Source organism: Tupaia chinensis, unplaced genomic scaffold (genome assembly GCF_000334495.1).
Source record: "Tupaia chinensis unplaced genomic scaffold, TupChi_1.0 Scaffold000044_1, whole genome shotgun sequence".
Classification (NCBI taxonomy): Eukaryota; Metazoa; Chordata; class Mammalia; order Scandentia; family Tupaiidae; genus Tupaia; species Tupaia belangeri.
The window spans coordinates 3,370,919-3,391,020 of NW_006159500.1; the positions used below are offsets into that span (position 1 = coordinate 3,370,919).

The following is a 20,102-nucleotide window of genomic DNA, read 5'->3' on the forward strand; positions in this document are numbered from 1 at the left end:
ATTGTTAATTTGTTTTTTTATTTCATCAGAGACCAAGCAAGAGAGAGAGATAGATACGTTGAACGAGGTCTCAGCATGCTGAGGTCCTCCCCTTCCAGCAGACCAAGGTCACAGGCATATATGGGCATGCTGGTATATTCAGGTCAACCTGAGATACAAATCAAGGTCTCCCTTGCGGCTCCAGTATTATGCAGTGCCTCTACAACTGTGGCTGGTCTGCCACATTCTGCTTTTTAGAATGCTCCAGGAATTGAACATGGGCTTCCTAGATAGCAACAGCTTGCCAAGTAGCAGCATCAATCAGTGTCTTTGTTTTCTTGGATAGCCTGAGCAGAGAGAGGCTTATTCACTGTATTAATCTTTTCAAAAATTCAACTTGTGGTTTTAGTGATTTTTCTCCCCTGGTTTTGCTTTAATTTCATTCATTTCTACTCAAATATTTATTATTTTCTTCCTTCTACTTGATTTGGGTTTAATTTGCTCTTTCTCTAGTTTCTTAAAGTAGAAGGTTAGGTTGAGTTTAGACTTTTCCTCCTTAAGCCACATATTTAATACTATAAATTTCCTACCAGTCATTAATTTAGCAGCTTCTCACAAATGTTAATATTGCATCTTCACTTAGTTTTAAGTGTTTAATAATTTCCCTTGAACCAATCTCTTTAACCAATGGGTTCGTTAGAAGTATTTTGTCTGTTTTCCAAATATTTGGTAATTATCCAGATCTATCAAATATTTTTTGGCTAAATTCTCCTTTTGAGCTGTGTAACACTCAGTATTTGCCTGTGGTAAGCAGATGCTCATGTCTTTCTTAGGTTTTTTTAGAGAGAATTTTTCTATAGGACTTGTGTGCTCTCCAAAAAGTCAGAGAGAGACAGAGAGAGAGAAAGCAAGAAATTCCCCCCCCCCCAGAGGGGATGGCCATGCAACAGTACTTTGTCTTCCATCCTCCTCTCAGGATTTTGGGCACATATGCACATGCACCTGGCATGAATTTTAAGCAGCTGGGTCCAGGACTTGAACCGTAATCAACTATGTGGGAGTCCAGCAACATAAACATTAAGCTATCTACTGGTCCCTCTTTTTTAGATTTGAAGTAATCTGTTTTTACTTAGACTTCTCATTACTTGGCTTTTTAAAATATTAATAATTATACAGGCCATCAGTTCCATTTTATTCTGCCTCTTGAGTACCACTGGTCACACCTGGCATAAAGAGAAAGAAGCAGTGCAAATCAGTCCAACATCTGAACCTACAACTTGAAGCATATTCTCTACTGAGTTTGATACAGTAGTTGATTTGTCAAGATTAGGACCAAAAAAAAAAAATATACACACACATATACACACACACACACACACACACACACACACACACATATATGTAGGTTGATGGATATTTTCAGGAAAAAAGTTATGTATGAATAACCAAATAGTCCACATTTAAATCTTCTTAGAATGAACCTTCTTTATATTTAATGGAGATATTCAGCATATTTCTTTTATTCTTCAGAAATGGAAAGTAAATGCTTAGTAATAAAAACAGCTTTAAAATAATTAACTGTTGCTTTTTTTTAGGTTTTTGCCATAGGCAGTGTGCACTCACCAAATACAGAGGGAAAATGAGAAATCACCCCCCAGGGGGACTGGCCATGGCTTAATCCCTTAGTCTCCATTCTCCTCTCAGGATTTTGGGCACACACACACACATGCCCAGCATGAGTTTTAAGTCACCAAGTCCAGGACTTGAACTGCAGTTCAGTCCAGTGTCTTAACCACCATGCCACCTGCTGGCCCCAGGCGGTTGTAATCTAATTAGCATAATTAATCTGCAAATTTGGTATTTAAAAGACATTTTTGTCTGGGCTATGGGTGGTATATACATTGATTTATCAAAATCTGTGATCAATCCACTCCTCTCTTGACATTTTTTCTTTTCTTTTCTTTCCTTACTATTGTTATTTTTTTAAATGAGAGAGTAGGAGAAAGAGAGAGAGGTATATATGACAGGCTCACCATTGCAGTCCTCTGCCCTAGCCTCCCAGTTATCTAGGATCGTAGGTGGATGCTACCACAGTTACACGTTCAGGATGGTCCAGGATTTGAACCTAGGCAACCTTGTGCAGTGGTGCCCTACTGTTTGTATCACTGTGGGGTGGGCCCATTTTCCTTTCTCCTAATACTGGAAAGGCCATTTACCATTTCAGCATTAAAGTTTATTCTCTAAAATTTTAGTATTTAAAAAGGAAAATTCCAATTGTATCATGAATCCCTCTTTCTCATAGAAAAGACTGACAAAAAATTCCTTATAGTTAAGGGCAACTCCCTAGGAAAAGACTCTATTTCTAGAGGCTTTAAGTGTTCCTGTGTAAAACCCTGGCCCTCTCCAGTGAATAAATAGTTTTCTTACCCAGAGAAGCTGGTCATGTATGTACAGAATTCCCTTGTATATTACCATTTAGGTATGGATGACCCCCAAGTTTTTATCTTCAGCCTGGGCTCCTATCCTGAACTCCAGACTTTTCTATTTAATCAGTTTCTTGATGACTCCACTTAAACACTGTCTTATTCCATTCAGATGACTATAACAAACTACCAGAGAGTAGGTCATTTATAAATAACAGAAATTTATGTCTCACAATTCTGGAGTCAGGGAAGTCCAAAAATCAAGGCAACAGCAGATTCACTGTTAGGTGAGATTCCGTGTCAGGTGAGGGTTACTCTCTAGTCCTAAGATGGCGCCTTGTGGCTGTGCCCCCACCAACCCCAGAAAGTAACATCATGTCTTTACAAGATGGAACAAACAGAAGGGCAAAAGGAATGAATGCTATGTCCTCACAGGGTACAAAAGATTGAAGGAAAAAAATGGTGAATAGCTCCTTCACTTCTCTTTTATTAATATAAGGTCACTGATCCATTCATGTGGCAGAGCTCTGAAGCCCTGATCACCTCCTAAAGGTCCCAGCTCTCACTACATCACTACATTAACAATAGTGATTAAGGTTCAACATACGGATTTTTTTTTTTAGAGGTTTTTGCTATAGGGCGCGTGCGCTTGCCAGACAGACAGAGAGAGACAGAGAGACAGAAAGTGAGAAATCACCCCCAGGGGGGATGGCCACGCTGTAATCCCTTCTCCTCCCTTCTCCTCTCGGGATCTTGGGCACGCATGCACATGCGCCCGGCATGAGTTTTAAGCCATTGGATCCAGGACGCGAACCATGGCTAACTACGTGGGAGTCCAGCGACATAGCCATTATGCTAACTGCTGGCCCCCAACATACGGATTTTTAAGGACACATATAGTCAATCCATAGCACATACCTAGTAGAAATCTCTAGTTTACCATGCCCACACCTGAAACACTGATACTAGACCCCTCCCTTCCACTACCAACTTGCTCCTTCAGTCTTCCTCATCTTAGCCAGGTCAAGTCCGCCCTTCCAGATGATCAGATCAAAATCCTGGAGTCATTCTTATCTTTCACAACTCTGACATCCAATAAATTAGCAACTCCTGTGAATGTTTCTTTCAAATTCTATCTACAACCTGACAACTTCTCACCATCTGCACTCTAACACCCTTACTGAAGCCACCATTATTCTCACCTGCATTATTTTAATAGCCTACTAACTGATCCCCCCCCCACCTATTTTCCATATAGCATTCATTGATTCTTTTCAATACCAAAGCCAGAGATGTTACTCCTCTGCTCAAAACACTTCAATGATCTTCTACTCATACAGAGTAAGAATTAAGGCCCTTCAATGCCCTGCAAGGCCACACAGAACCTTGCCCCCATCACCCTTCTTACCCTATCTTCTTCCACAATTGTCTAGCATTCCCTCCAAGTTATGCCCTGCTCTGCTTGTACTATGCAAAGCAAAGACTAAGCCAAAGAATATTGCATCCCTTATTATTGGGATGTTGGAAAAGTCATAACAAACTTTGGCATAGAAAAATACGTCATGACTTTTCCAACAACCTAATACATCAAGTACTCAGTCTCAAAAATTACAGCTAGAAAACAGAAATTGCCCCATGTGTACAGTCGGAGCTTAGTGTCTCCACTGCTACCTGAAATCTCTCACTATTGCGTACCAAAATTGTTTCAATTTTATGCCTTTAACCATGAGCAGAGACTGGATTGCAGGTAATTAGACCAGAGGTTGATATTATTCAGCTTCATCTCCTACATTTGAAAGCCTCATCTACTACAAAGTGTGACTGCCTATCACATGTGAATAGTTTAGATAATTTTGCATATAATTTCAGGCTGCTGACACAATTTGCTTGCAAAAATGCTTAGCAGAGCTCAAAGAAATCTTTCCTATCAAGATATCAACATTTCACTCAAATTTGCCATTAAATGCCCTGAATACACAGTCAGTGTTCATTTTCCAGCAGTGACACACATTCATGAGACACAGTTTGAGAAGGGGGAATTTGATAGAGCAGAGAAAATTATAATCAATTCATTCATTTAACTGCATGTTGATGCACAGTAATGATGGGAATTTTAGAAGGCATTCAACTGTTTGAGTAAATAGTGGTAGCTTTGGCATGATGGAAAGAGCCTGGGTTTCTAGAGGAATTAAAGATTTGCCTAGGTTTCAGATAACTCATATTCCATTTCATTGATCTTTCAAATTGGAGATCTAGTTTAATGGATGTTTCCATTTAATTATTTAACATTCAGCAACAAATACTAAGTACAAGACATATTTCAGGCACTTTGAGGTGCAGAGAATACAGTTGTGGACAAAAAAGATAGATGTCTGGCCTGGACCACAGGTGCCTTCAGTGTTGATAGTGCCTGGGGTAAGACTAGTTCTGTTGTGGGTGGAGATCATGAGTTCAGTTTTGGACATATTATCATTAGGTGCTTGTGAGAAATCCAAAAGGAAATGAGAAGGCAGTTGGATGTGGTTTAGAGATCAGTCTTACTCCACTGGTAATTGTAGGTATCACATAGAGGTGGTTATTTCACGATGAGATGATGGGTGTTAGATTGTATGGCCTTGCAGGGACCTTAGTTCTTTTCTGTGTAAGTTGAAGAGCACAGGAGAGTTCTGAGTAGGAGTCATGTAAACTGGCTTAGGCAATGACAATGATCACTGAGTACTAATGAGTTGTCAGAAAAGTCATGATGTATTTTTGCATAGACAAACAGAAAAAAAATACATCATGACTTTTCTGACAACCCAATATATAGAAAACAGGCTGAGGCATCTTGTGGGAAGAGCTAAAGCAGATACTCTTGGCTCGGTGCAGCCTCCTGCAATCCCTGGAGGAACGTGTCGCGGAGCTACCATCATGCCAGGGCATTTACAGGAAGACTTCCGCTGCATGGTCACCCACCGATTTGACCAGTTATTTGACGATGAATCGGACCCCTTTGAGGTGCTGAAGGCAGCAGAGAACAAGAAAAAAGCCGGCGGGGGCGGCATTGGGGGCCCTGGGGCCAAGAGTGCAGCTCAGGCCCGCAGCTCAGACCAACTCTAACGTTGCGGGCAAACAGCTGCGTAAAGAGTCCCAGAAAGACCCCAAGAACCCGCTGACCCCCAACGTTGGCGTGACTGACAAGAAGGAGGAGATGCAGCCGCCCGTGGCGCTTAAGAAAGAAGGAATAAGACATGTTGGAAGGCGGCCTGATCAACAACTTCAGGGTGATGGGAAAATAATTGACAGGAGACCAGAAAGGCGACTGCCACGTGAAAGGAGACTTGAAAAACCACTTGAAGAAAAGGGTGAAGGAGGTGAATTTTCAGATGACAGACCTATAATGGACCTACCTATCTGAGGCCGTGGCGGTCTTGGAAGAGGTCGAGGAGGCCGTGGATGTGGAATGGGCCGAGGAGATGGATTTGATTCCCGTGGCAAGCGTGAATTTGATAGGCATAGTGGAAGTGATAGATCTGGCCTGAAGCGTGAGGACAAACGTGGAGGTAGCAGATCTCACAACTGGGGAACTGTCAAAGATGAATTAACTGACTTGGATCAATCAACTGTGACTGAGGGAACACCTGAGGGTGAAAAACATCAAGTAGCAGACACTGAAAATAAGGAAAATGAGGTTGAAGAGGTAAAGGAAGAGGATCCAAAAGAGATGACTTTGGATGAGTGGAAGGCTATTCAAAATAAGGACCAGGCAAAAGTAGAATTTAATATTCAAAAACCAAATGAAGGTGCTGATGGACAGTGGAAGAAGGGATTTGTTCTTCATAAATCAAAGAGTGAAGAGGCTCATGCTGAAGATTCAGTTATGGACCATCATTTCCGGAAGCCAGCAAATGATATAACATCTCTTTCTGGAGATCAATTTTGGAGACCTTGGCCACCCAGGACATGGTGGGCATGGGCATGGTAGACATCCAAACCGTGGCAGCAGGACCGACAAGTCAAGCACTTCTGCTCCTGATGTGGATGACCCAGAGGCATTCCCAGCTCTGGCTTAACTGGATGCCATAAGACAACCAACCCTGGTTCCATTGTGGACCCTCTTGTTCAAAGCTTTTGCATGCTTAAGGATCCCAAACGAGACTAAGAAAATTTAAAAAAAAAAAAAAAAAAAAAAAGGGACTGTCATTCATACCATTCACACCTAAAGACTGAATTTTATCTGTTTTGAAAATGAATTTCTCTCGCTACACAGAAGTAACAAATATGGTAGTCAGTTTTGTATTTAGAAATGTATTGGTAGCAGGGATGTTTTCATAATTTTCAGAGATTATGCATTCTTCATAAATACTTTTGTATTGCTGCTTGCAAGTATGCATTTCCTAACTTGAAATATAGGTGTGAACAGTGTGTATCAGTTTAAAGCTTTCACTTCATTTGTGTTTTTTAATTAAGAATTTAGATGTTCCCCCGATTACAAACTGGTTTTAAATATTCGACATTACTATCGGTTTTAATACCTGCTTTGCATTTTCACACATGATCAAGTGGGACATGTAAACTTTTGATTTGTCAACTTTTAAGCTGTGTGGAATACTAACTACTTTATGTATTTTAACTTAGTTTTAATATTTTCATTTTTGGGGAAAAATCTTTTTTTACTTCTCATGATAGCTGTTATATATGCTAAATCTTTATATACAGAAATATCAGTACTTGAACAAATTCGAAGCACATTGGTTTATTAATCCTTTCTCCTGCATGGTTCATTTGGTTCAAAATGTACCTGATTCACAGTTTCAACTACATTTACTTTTTAAATGTATGACCGTCCTATTTTAAAAGCCAAACTAGACACCTTATTGGTGAAAGTTGTTTAAACTACTTATTTGTTGATAAACATATCCTGTCAAGTGAAGTAGTTTTATGGATGTGGATTGTTCTCTCCCACCAGCATGGTGGGTAGATAGTGTAAGTTGATTTGGCTCATGCCTAATACTATTATCCAAAATAGTGGCCACTTGGTATGATGTGTGTAGGAAAGATCTCCAAATCAAAATGGTACATTCAAACAACCCTTTTAACCCCCGTTCTGAGGAAACCAAAGGGCACTTGGTCAGTAGGGTGAGATGGGGGAATATTTTTATTTTGGGAACTTGGGAAGCCGACAGCTATACTTTATAAGATTGAAACGTCTGCATCTGCACCATCCGTAAAATATAAACCAAAAATCTTATTGTTTCTGGGAAAAAAAAAAAAAAACAGGCTGAGTAGGAAAAGGATCTGAGTTTTCCATACTCAGACCACCTAAGTACATTAATCAGTTGTTGGTTAACTGAGTCAGCCATCACATTGTGAAGGTGAACAATGTAAACCCTCACTCAGTTGCCTGCTCTCTGACTTGATCATTCCCATATGTACTTTGATGGTCTTGCAGGATCCTCAAAAAAATAAATAAATAAGTAAATAAATAAACACTGAAACCTGCAAATGGATTAGAATCCAGTAGATAACTTTTCAGTTCTAAAGATAAAAATGTAAGCTATTGAGCTCATTTGAGGAACTCTAAAATTTTAAACAAATAATAATAATGGCTAAGTGTACAGTACAAAAGGATATGTCTCTTAGTGGTTATAATGACGCCACATTCTTACCTATCTCCTTTCTATGCTACAAATTAATATTTCATGATAATAGCTAATATTTATTAAGCACTTACTACGTGTACCTTATATAGACCAGAGTTTCTTAACCTTGGCATAACTGTCATTTTGGACCAGATAATTCTGTTATGAGACATGTATTTTAGTATATTTAGCAACAAGCCTTTCTTCTACTCCACACCCACTGAGATAACCAAAAATGTCTATAAAACTTGCTAAATGTTCCCTGGTGGGCAAAATTGCCCTTCAGTTGAGAATTACTGGCATGAATATCAGTTCTTTAAATCCTGTAAACAACTCTCTGAGGTAGATTCTACTCTCCACTATATATGTAAGAACACAGAAGCACTGAGGGTTAAATAACTTGCCCAAGGTCACACAGTCGGTAGCGATATGGCTGGGGTTTGATACAAGAGAATCTGATGCCAGAGCCTGAAGTCTAAATTGCTGCTCTGATATCAAGTGTTGACCCCTCTGTAACTTTAGGGCTAATTAAATGAGGTTTGTTGAGTCAGAATCCCTTCCAAAGCTATTGAAAGAAATTACTTCACCAATGAAGAATGGTCTCAGGATGACTTAAAAGGAAAGAAGAGACTAGGGTCTACACCTATGGATACCTAGCTCATAATATTGAAAGATATTTATAAATGAAGGATCACCTACATATGAATAAATCTAAAAGCCCACAGACTGGTAACTTTCTCCTTCTATAATCTAAATCAGAGTAGGTGCTGAGTGTTAAGTGTCTTCTCTCTTAAAAGACATAACTGGTTCACCAGCCAGCATATTTCTCATCATTAGAGCCCCTTCTATAATTGGATATTTGCATCTTACAATTAGAAAATTCTATTTACAGATGACCCTTGTTAAAATGCAAATATCCACATTAAGTTCTGTTAGTCTTCATTTAAATATATTAATCAAATTAGTGAGTGAGTCATTTAGCAAGCCATTAGAAAGCAAATTACAAAACAGGGAAGTTCTCATCAGAAGACAGGGGCAGGGAAAATCTAGACATGAGGCACTGGGCAGGGAAGCCACACCTGGGGCTAGTAACAGAGTGTGGAGTGGTATAAGCAGAGACATGTGCTGGGTAGGAGATGGCAGTGACCAGCTGTGAGGAGGGAGCATGGGCAGTAACTTACCAGAACTTCACCTTCTTTCTGTCCCCAGTTTCCTATTTGATAATCTCTCCTCACTCTGATACCTCAGTTCTTCCTTCAGTAGCAGACTGACCCAGCCTGACTGGCTGCATAGCACACATATAGCTGCACAGCAAAATAGGAGAGGCTGAAAACTATCCCAGGTGCTCTTGCTTAAGTCATCTACTCAAACTGCTTTCTACTTTGGTGACTCAGGGTTTTCTATGTGCAGGAAACTCAAACCTGAATACATACTGAATGGCTTTGCCCTGGTCCTGGCGTCTCTAAACATCTAATGAAACACAATACTTCGCCATTTTCTCTAGAACAAGAGTTTTGAAGTAGGGATGTTTAATCGCTCTTTCTAGATAGCACTGTTTGGGCAAGAAAGTCTTCCCTTGTTGTCTGATATAGGCAGGCAAAAAGGAATTCCATTCCTTCTCTCCCTACTCATTACCTTGAAAGAAAAGCAAACAGATAACTAAGTCAGATAGGGTTAAAGAATCACTACAGAAAAAGGTTTCCAACCTGCTTGCTTATCATGAGAATTTATCTTTAACAAAGGAATAAATTCTACTGAAATTTAAACTAGGTTATCTAATTAAGCACTTTAAACCAGCTCGAAACAATTTTCAAGCAATCAAATTCTAAAAGAAAACTTCAAAAATATGAACAGACAAAAAAAAAATCAGAACCAAGTTTCACAAATGATAAATCATAGGAAAACTTTTATTGTGGAACCCTTTAACACCAATGATTAAATAAAATAAAAATTAAAAAAAAAAAAAGTAAGGAAAGAGAAGGAAACCATCATGCTGATAAAAAGCTAGGCTGGGGTGGTTAACTGCAAGAGTGACCAGGATAAAGTAAAATCACACTGTAGTTATCAAGTAGGCTCAGGGATGGAAACTTGGTCCATTATCTGAACAAACTATCTTGCCTTTTGAGAAAACAAAAAAAATTAGCATATACAAGCCTGGATTTTAAAAAGAACTTGTATTTACTATATTTTGCAACTATGATCTTTTAAAACAGTGGCCTTAGGAAAATCTGCTTTGGCAAGCAACTGCAGAGGTTCCTGTGGAGAGGAAGTAAAAAGACTGGGCATATAAGCAAGGGCCGCTGGCGCGTTCAAAGCGCAGGGGATAGTTCACAGAGCAAAATGTAGTCCTAAGTAAATGGGTTTCAGGCAATTTCAGTGTTAAGATAACATCATTAAGAGCAGAACAGATTGTGCTCAAACCCTGCTGTTTATAATTAACACGTTGCTTCCAAATACTCCAGGGTCCCTGGTAAATAGTCTTCTGCTCACATCCACCCAGACCAATCAGAATATTTTCATCAGATTCCATGCTGGGCCAGCACCTGTTTGGACAAATCCAATAGAGCCAAAGAACTCCTCTCTCTGGCCAGCTAAGTAGTTGGATGAACACAGCTTGGCTTAGTCATTGTCACAGTGTCCATATGGCTTTGAAGCTTGTTTTCACAAGAAATCATACAAGTATTTTATTATGTCAAAGTTCACCGTCCTATAAACAAAAACAGATAATATGTTAGCATTCTCACTCCAAGACTGCTCAGCTTTGTAATAATTCCGAAAAGCACATACAAAATAATTCACAACTAATGGTAAATAATCTAATCCTACAGTACTACCAAATGCATCATGATAGCATTAACATTAATTTATGAAATGTCAGTAGGAAAAGTTTCTTAAGAAGTTTTTTTCTTTTTGTCTATACATAAAGTTTACACTTCTAAAAAAAGAAAAGAGCTATTCAACATTCTCTGTTTCAATTATACTATAAAGTTTTAGATTTCATTTGAAAGCTATTTGCTTTTTGTCTAATAGCCAGAATAAAATAATTAGAAATGCACAAGTATTTAAATCTTCTTTGCTCTGAACATTGTTTGTCTTCCAAACACCTGTTTCATCATTACATAATGTATAACCCTTCTGTCCCCATTTGTAGTTTTTATTCTTTTCAATCTTTTAACACTGGCTGACCTATGTGTGTGTATTGTAACTAAATCTGTATGATCCAAGAATATGATACAACAAACAGACGATGAGAATGTTATTTTTGTACTCTGATGGCAGGCAGAATAAAATAGCAGAGAAGGAGACATATAATTATTTTCCTTTCTCCAAACTCAGTCGTCACTATAAATATTCAGACTTGGAGGTTTATTATTTGAATAAATGGTCAAAATAATTAGATATAATGATATAGCAATAAGTATAAAATTAAAGCATTAAGCATTCAGTTCCACAAAAATAATCATCGATGTGAGAATAGCCTTTTAAAGATTCACTAATTGCATGCTCTTTTTTATTAAACTATCATCAATGTTTTTGTCTTAGCATTCTGTAAAATACTTTCTATAATAAAGTTTCTAGGCAAATCACTGACAGATTTTTTAATATTTAAAAAAATCTGAAATGGTGAACTATAGATAAGCTTATGAAAACACATTTTAAAATAGCTCAAATGAGATGCTATGACTATTGTGGTACCTAATGTTGGACTGGAAGTTACCATATTCGTTTCCTTACAATGGTGCCTCTCTAGTAACTAATGCTTTCCAAATGGTATAAAAACACTGCCCAAACAATCCTGTTACCAAATGATGAAAGAACCAAAGATAAGTTACTTAAGTTGAAAATAAATAACCTCGTGCATAAAAATACAAAAGGTATGGTTGTTAAATCATAAAGCTATTTTATCTTTGTGTTTTTTATTTTTGGTTCAACTCCAGAACCTCCAAATTTACTAGCAAGAAGGTATGTGCTAAGTTATTTTTTTTAAATATGATACTATTTGTAAATATCTTTTTAAAGAAATCTTAAAAAGAAAACAGATAAAAGGGATCTTCAAAAATTTCATAGAGCATGCCTATTATTTAAAAAAATGCATGAATTTCAAAATTTTGTCATATCAAAATTAATTTATACTTTGATCTTACTTGTCCACAAACTTCAGAGGTTCCCTGTTGCAGACTGTTAGCCATAAACAAAAAAGAGAAGCAGAATTTTTACATCTCCTCAGTCACGTTTCTCTACAATGACTTTGGGTCTTAAGATTATAAAATCTAAAGTGATAGGTAAAATGAACTTCATGTTTTGGCTTTGGGTAAAATTTGAAAGATTAGAAGAAACTAAAATTACTAAATTCCTACACTAGAAGAAAACCTAAATTACAATGCACTCACTCTCTGATGGAATATTACTAACTGTATAAAATGAATGCTATGAAGACATACCTACACATGAAGTGAGAAAAGAACAAAGAATTAACTGTAACTCTGTTGTGATGGCTATGGAGATATGTTTGTCTAATAAACTAGAAGAGAACACAAAGTACTGTGATTTGTTTGTCATAGGATCTATTTGTGTTAGAGCACAGTTTGTGCATAAGTTTCTTCAGTAAAATGAATGGAAACACTAAGTATCTTAAATGTACTCATTTATAAAAACTTAACTACATACCACTTGTCTGCCTTGCCCCTGGAAAATACTCAAGCAAACTGAATCATATTGTAACATTTTTAGATTATAAAAACAACAATTGCAACTAAGTCTGAATTTGAATATATAAGATTATTCCTTTAACAAACAATGACCATCCAAGATTTATGACGACTATCATTCTTCTACCCCTCAATATTAATAGATGACTAGCCAACTGATCCCCACATACACTCTTCTAAGAGATGACAAAATCTGACAGAATAACCACAAGGACAACATCGAAAATTAGGTCACATATTCTAAAGAAAACTCTGTAAGATAACTATGTTATAAAAGACTTGGAGACAAACAACCCACTCTCAAGAAAGTTTTAACTTATAAATGAGAGTTATATACTTTGCATGTACTTTCTCTTACTTTTCATGGCTTCAGACACAGATTCATACAAATACATTTTTAAGGTTTGAATAGCTTTTATATAATACAGGAGATTCTCCCACAGAGCACAAATGAATTATTTTCTTAAGTAAGCAGCTCGAAAGAAATAGAATAAGCACAAAAACTTTTGGTGGCAGTTTACCTAGGAGCAATTCTTAAATCATAATTTAGATTAATGTAAGTTAGTTAATTATATGGCATATATTTAAGGATTCAATTTTGCCTTAATCCTTCTATTTCACTTTGACAATTCTTTTACTTTACATTGAAATGCTTTGTTCTCACGAGACATTGTTTTATTTCCTTTTACTTTGGTGGGCAGCTTGAGCTAGAGTTCTTTGTTCACTTGGTTCTTCTGACAACTTGTGACATACAGCTTTAAGAGGCAACTTAAAACAACCTTATAATGTCTTCCCATTGAGTATAGAGAAAAAAATAATTGTAACATAATTGCCATCCATATTAAGATCAATCCAAGGACAATACTTATTAAACATCTCAGTTACCTGTCTTCTCCCATTTTCTACCACCATATTCTGTGTTCCCTTCTGGAACCAGTTTCCTAACTGCTTCTCTGTCCAAACTTTCCATTGGCCCTTGGCCAAGAAAGCTCTCTATGTTGTCTCTTCAATGAATGAATTTTTGCCCCTTCTGGGCCTAATTGAAATTTGGTTTCCCCTAAAGGACAAAGTTCTTTCTTTAGTTCTTTCCAACGAAAGCTTGCTTCTCTACTGGACCCCAGATAGTTCTGTCAGGTGAGATTAGTTTCCTTATGCAATGAACTCTGCTCATCTGGGACCCAGATAATTCTGTTTACCACCCTCTATCCTCCTTGTCATCATTTGTTAGTAACTGAATAATTTACCATCCAGTTCAGTATTCCCTTCCATCTCAAGCCTGCATCAGCCTAAGGACTCACTGTATACTTGTCTTTCTCACCTCCAATAACCTTTTCAACACTCATGAACACACTCAGAAATGCTCTACTTCTAAAAGCATACATTAGGACATTCTACACCCTGATCCCCAATTTCTCCTTTTAAGCTATCTTGATCACCTTGAGACAACCCATTCACAATCCTCTTCTCTTTTTACTGATCTGCTAATGCTTGCTAAGTACGTCCATGCCAGGCATTGAGAGTTTAAATGCTCACTTGCTGTCATCTACCAAACCCAGCACACCTGACAAAAACCCAGTTCTATGTGACTTCAGTTACAATTTTTTGCTGTCCCATTTTCTAGCATATGGAATACTGTTCGAGAGGACCACAAGTCTTACAGATCTGTGCCATTGTAAATGCAAAGTCAAGAACCCAACACTTTCAACAAATGCTTTTCTTGTTAGCAATTCCTTCCATTCCCCATGGCAGTTATTACAAATATTCCATATTTCTCTCCAAGTGCTACAACTTCATACCTTAGCCTAAAGTATGCCTTATTCTTCACAGAGAAAATAGAAGCCATTCCAGAGAACTTCCTCAACTTTTTGCCATCAAATGCCCAAACTTTGCTTCATCTAAATCCATCTTTTCTTCCTGTAATAATGCAAAAGGGGTTCCCTTTTTCATCCAGGGCTCTTTCAATTCGTGTTCTAAATCCTAAGCTTATATAAAAGACTTCAGAAAGTTTGTGGAAAAATAGAATTAAAGTACAAGTTTATTTTGGTACAAAGTTTTTGAAATCCTTGCATAGTTTTTCATAAGAGACATTTTACATGAACTTTTGCAGACTCCTTGTTTAAGATTTAAGGATTTTACATATCAATAATTCTCCTTTTCTGTTCTTTCCTATCAGCACCAGAATATTTAAAAAATAAATACTAGCCCACTTTCAATCCTACAACCCCTTTAGGAGGTATAATCCTCTCTCCCCTTTTTATGAACAACAAAAAATCCTAGAATATAGGCTGATGAGAATAGTGATATAGCTATTTTTTTAATTACATTGTTTTTAAGGTTTTTTTCTGTTTGTTTGTTTGTTTGTTTGTTTTTGACCAGGGAGAGGCATATTATGTCAGATGTGGCCAGACACAAAGGCTAGACCATTTGGGGCCTATAGGCTAACTCAAAGTTGCTGGTTTTTATCCCAAGAGTTATGGGAAGCTACTAAAGATTTTTAAGTAGGATGGTGACATTAAACTTTTATAAGACCATTCTGGCTATAGTGTAAATAATGAGTAGACAGATCAACTTAGGAGACTACTAGAGAAGAGATGATGGTGGCTTGGTCTACAGTGGTAGACCCATACATGGGAGGAACCTGGTAGGTTCAACAGAACTAATGACCAGATTTTGAGAGTATGGAAGAGAGATATACCACAAATGACTCCAAGTTTCAGGCCTATGTAACAAGGCAGACTGTAGCACTAAATACCAAAATAGAAAACACTGGAAGAAAGCCAGCTCTCTCCTTTTTTTTGTTAGTAGGTATCAGCAAGTTAAAATTCTTTTTTTTTTTAAATAGTTTATTTCATAAGAGTAAAAGAGAGAGAAAGATAAGCACCCCCAGAGGGCCTCATGTCATAATCCCAACCCTGACCTTCCCAGCCACCCATGGTCATGGGCAGGTGTGCATGCTCAGCATGTATAAGCTGACTGGGGAACTGAATTCTGATCTTCAGCATTACTTGAGCAGCATGTTATCACTGCTCCACCAAGCTGGCTTAAGAATTATTGAGTTCAGTTTTGAAACTGTATTGACATAGCTGGAAAACACTGAACAAAGGTCAAGAATATTATGAAAGGGGAGGGGCTGATCTTTTAAAGTAGGGGAGTTACTAATACACACATGGTTAAGTCAGTGGTGTAGCTAAAATGGCCTAGGAAAAAAATGTCTAATATGAGAAGAGAAAAGGGCCTAGGAGTAGCCCTCAAGAAATAGCTGTATTACAGGTCAGGTAGAAAGGATAAGTAGATAACTGAGCCCTAGTAAAAAGAGCCAAAGAATTGAGAGGAAAACTGAATGACTGTGGAATCAAAGGCTCTCAGAAAAGAGTTTTAAGAAAGTGGTCAACAGTGTTGGGTGTCACAGAGAGGATAAATCAACAGACTAACAAAGGTTCCAGGGAAATGGAAGAGATGGAATTTTAGAACATAGCTGGAGGAATTCACCTTAGATAAGAAGAAAGATGTCATCCTATTGAAAATGGAAAGAAAGAGAAGATGGGCTCCAATGTAGGGAGTTCAAGGAGCTCTCCACTGATAGTTTTGATTTTGTTCTATGAAATACAGTGAAGGCCAACACAGCCAACACAGATGATTGGATCAATCTGTGATTTGAATAGAGTCAAGAATCTGAGTTGAGAGAAACCAGGACTCCAAGATGGTATCAGTCGTACCAGTGAAGGAAAAGAACCTCATGGATGTCAAACTTGGGGAGCTGCCAAGCTGGATAATGATACAGGATTTTACCCCCAAAGACATTACTGGAGCATTTCAGAGAACTTACTACCGGTATTATAACAAGTGCATCAACGTGAAGAAAGCGGGTGTTACTGGGGTTTCTATGGTGCTGGCCGCTTATGTACTCTTCAGCTACTGCCATTCTTATAAGGAACTCAAACACAAGCAGTGACGCAAATACCACTGAAGAGGGCCAGCATGGAGGTCATACACTGAACCAGTTGGCTTAGCACCCCTCCAAAGGAACTTGTTGAGTTCTTTCATATCCCAGTCGAGAATTCACATCCAATAAAAGATGACTGGTATGTGTAAAACAACAACAACAACAAAACAAACAAAAAGAATCTGAGTTGAAAAAAAGTCTGTGAGTCACATGCTCTATTTTTCAGCACATGAAGTGGAAGGGTTGGGAGGTTGATAAAAGATCGGTCATCAAGAAAACAGGCAAATATGGGACTGCAGGTGGTGTGGTGATTAAGGGCACTGGACTCCCACATGGCTTATAGCGGTTCAAATCCTGGACCTGGTGGCTTGCTTTCTCACTTTCTCACTTGCTTTACCTCTCTTTCTCCCCCGCCCCCATCCCTTTCTGGTCCAATTTAAATAAATTACTTAAAAAGAAAAAAAAAGGAAAATAGGCAAATAGAGCCAGATTGCAAAAGTCTTAAAGAAGTGTACATTTCTACAAGTCAAAGGCAATTAACAATCTGGAAAAGGCAACAAGAAGAAATGACCCCACCCTGAGGCCTAAAAACATAAATAGCGACCACTAGAGATGACTCCAGGGGAAGCAGTACCCCCAGTGAAGAATCAGGTTTAAGCTATGGCAATGCGGAAGAACATTAAGAGAAAATGGAAAGGTATGGGAAGGAGGAAAAGAATGGGAGGTTAAGTCAGCAGAAAAGTAAAAAATGTTATAGGTACGAGAAAGTACAAAAGAATACGGTAGATGTTGGAAAAGAAAGTGGGGCTTATTATTTGCTCATGAAAAGTACGTTAGAATAAAAAACGAAAGTGAATTAAAGACTTCCCAAGATCTATGGGAAGATTCTAGATCTCTGGTTTTTGCTCCCTATTTTTTTTTTTTTTGAGAGGTTTTTGCTACAGGGCGCGTGTGCGTACCAGAAAGACAGAGACAGACAGAAAGATAGAAAGTGAGAAATCCCCCCCCAGGGGATATGGCCATGCCGCAATCCCTTCTCCTCCATTCTCCTCTCAGGATCTTGGGCACGCATGCACATGGGCCCGGCATGAGTTTAAGCCACCGGTCCGGGACTCGAACTGTGGTCGACCACATGGGAGTTCAGCGACATAGCCATTACGCTAACTGCTGGTCCCCCTGCTCCCTCCTGAGATGGTAAATGGAAGTACACATCTCTGGATATGTTTAATCTCATTGTGATACCATGGATTAAGTAACACAAAATTAAGTTTGGTTCAGTGTTATATTCACTATATTAGAGACTCATAAATCTTTGTCCTGTAAATGATTAATACAACCTAACACATTCAGAATAAAAACAAAATCTCTAAAATAAATAAGCTTCATTCCAAAGTTATGCTTTAGATAGAGGTTCTAATTATCACTGTCTAGAAAACCATTGCTTTCTAATCATACCAAGTACATATGAAAAACGTTTCTCTTTGTAAAAGTTTGCCTGTTCTTATCACAATGAAATATTAAAACCTTCATTTTATGTTTGAGAGTCTATATGCCATCAAAATGTGGCAAAAATCTGGATCATAACATAATAGAACTTTTAATCAGGAGGACTTCAGGGTAGAAGCTGCCTAGATTTCAGAACCTCATGAAGCTGTACAATTCATTAGAGAAGATCTGCAAATCCTTACCTATAACAAGTGCTGTTAAAAAAAATAATAGGAGGCATTAGGTGGTGTAATGGTTAAGGTGCTGGACTTGTAGCTTGAAACTCACGCCGAGTGCTTATACATGCATTCCCAAAATCATGAGAGGAGAATGGAGGAAGAGGGACTGTGGCATGGCCATCCCCTCTGGGGGTGATTTCTTACTTTCTGTCTCTATAGAAAGTTTAATGTCCTACAGCAAAAAAACAAACAAACAAACAAACAAACAAAAACCTCTCAAAGAAATAAACAAAAAAACACTAATAATAATGTTTCATATCTATATACTATAAAACTTAAAATACATGTAAATACTTTATGATTAATTTTTTTTTAAGTTTTTTTTTTTAAGTTTTTTTTTTTTTTTGGAGAGATTTTCACTGTAGGGCGTGTGCGCTCGCCAGACAGACAGAGAGAGACATAGAGACAGAAAGTGAGAAATCACCCCCCAGGGGGGATGGTCACGCCGCAATCCCTTCTCCTCCATTCTCCTCTCGGGATCTTGGGCACGCACGCACACGCGCCCGGCGTGAGTTTTTTAAGCCACCGGGTCCGGGACACGAACCGCGGTCGACTACGTGGGAGTCCAGCGACATAGCCATTACGCTAACTGCTGGTTCCCATATGATTAATTTTTTAAATATCCTAAAATGGAATCTTCATATACAAAAAGGTTGGGAACACTGTTTTATAGATTGTCTTGTTTAACCTACCAGTCGACATATGTACTACCTCTTTTATTACAGTCCTGACGGATAAGTTATCCAGCTGCAACCATGAGAAGTCATTTACTCATATAAATGGCTTGAACATTTTCCATAACACTAAGTATACATCTTTATGAGAAAACTTGTTACATTTTTAGACAGCTCTCATCTTGACAAACACACTTTCTAAAACTGCCCTTTCTAGAACTACTAATGCTCTGGAATGACTTGGAATTGGTTTAATCCATTTTGTACATGGCAGTCCTTCCAACAGTTGAGACAGTTAACATGTTCTTCTAAGGCTCTTCTCTCAGTGAGGGAAGTGACACTTGTTCTATCACTCTTCCCATGCTTCCCATTTGTCAGTGCCCTTCTTAAAACTCAAAACTATAGCCTAACATACCAGAGTCAGTCTGCCTATGGCAACACAAAGAACTATCATCTCCTTTGAACCAGACATTTTATCAATGTGACCTAAGTCAGGATTTTTAAAGCCATGCAGTCAGCTAAAATACTTCGGACTCAGGTCTCTCCTGTCTTTCAGTAGACATGAGTTTTCTGAAGCCAAATCTTACCTTGCTACCATGGGACCATTATTTCAGTCATTAAAGTCTTTAGGAATCTTATTTTTGTAATATAACATATTAGCTATTTCTCCCAATTTTATGTCATTTGTAAACTTGACGAGACGGTTCATTCTACAGAGCAGCTTATTCATTCTTGGCACTTAAATGATCTTTTCTCATTTAAATGACTTATGACATTACATTAGGAAGAACATTAATTTTTATATTTAGTATATCATTTACATAATTCAGCACATTTTACATTAATGATAATTCTACTTCTACCTTGCAATAGCTCTGATGAAGTCTAGAGAAACTGTGCATTTGTATTTTGGTCCATCGAGTTGATCATCATGGCCAACCAGGTTTAGCAGCTGAAGGGTCACTAGAGAGGTAATCTAAAAACAAGAGAACATTTTTTATGAGAAACTATTTTAATAAGATAATATGA

General features: G+C 37.9%; 1 protein-coding gene and 2 pseudogenes across 1 annotated transcript in view; 2 read left to right on the top strand and 1 right to left on the bottom strand.

The window, feature by feature from the left end:
• Positions 1 to 5,312: 5,312 nt before the first annotated feature.
• LOC102502003 (plasminogen activator inhibitor 1 RNA-binding protein pseudogene) lies at positions 5,313 to 6,558 on the top strand (annotated as a pseudogene).
• A 3,886-nt stretch (positions 6,559 to 10,444) lies between these two features.
• Positions 10,445 to 20,102, bottom strand: part of ORC5 (origin recognition complex subunit 5) — an 81,554-nt gene continuing 71,896 nt past the window's right edge. Inside the window, exons 13-14 of the mRNA XM_006140795.3 lie at positions 19,937 to 20,049; positions 10,445 to 10,730 (exon numbers count right to left, since the gene is read on the bottom strand). Coding sequence (XP_006140857.1) covers positions 10,685 to 10,730; positions 19,937 to 20,049 — 159 coding nt within the window. The 3' untranslated portion in view covers positions 10,445 to 10,684. The remainder of the gene's footprint in view (positions 10,731 to 19,936; positions 20,050 to 20,102) is intronic.
• Positions 16,427 to 17,004, top strand: LOC106735318 (ATP synthase subunit f, mitochondrial pseudogene; annotated as a pseudogene).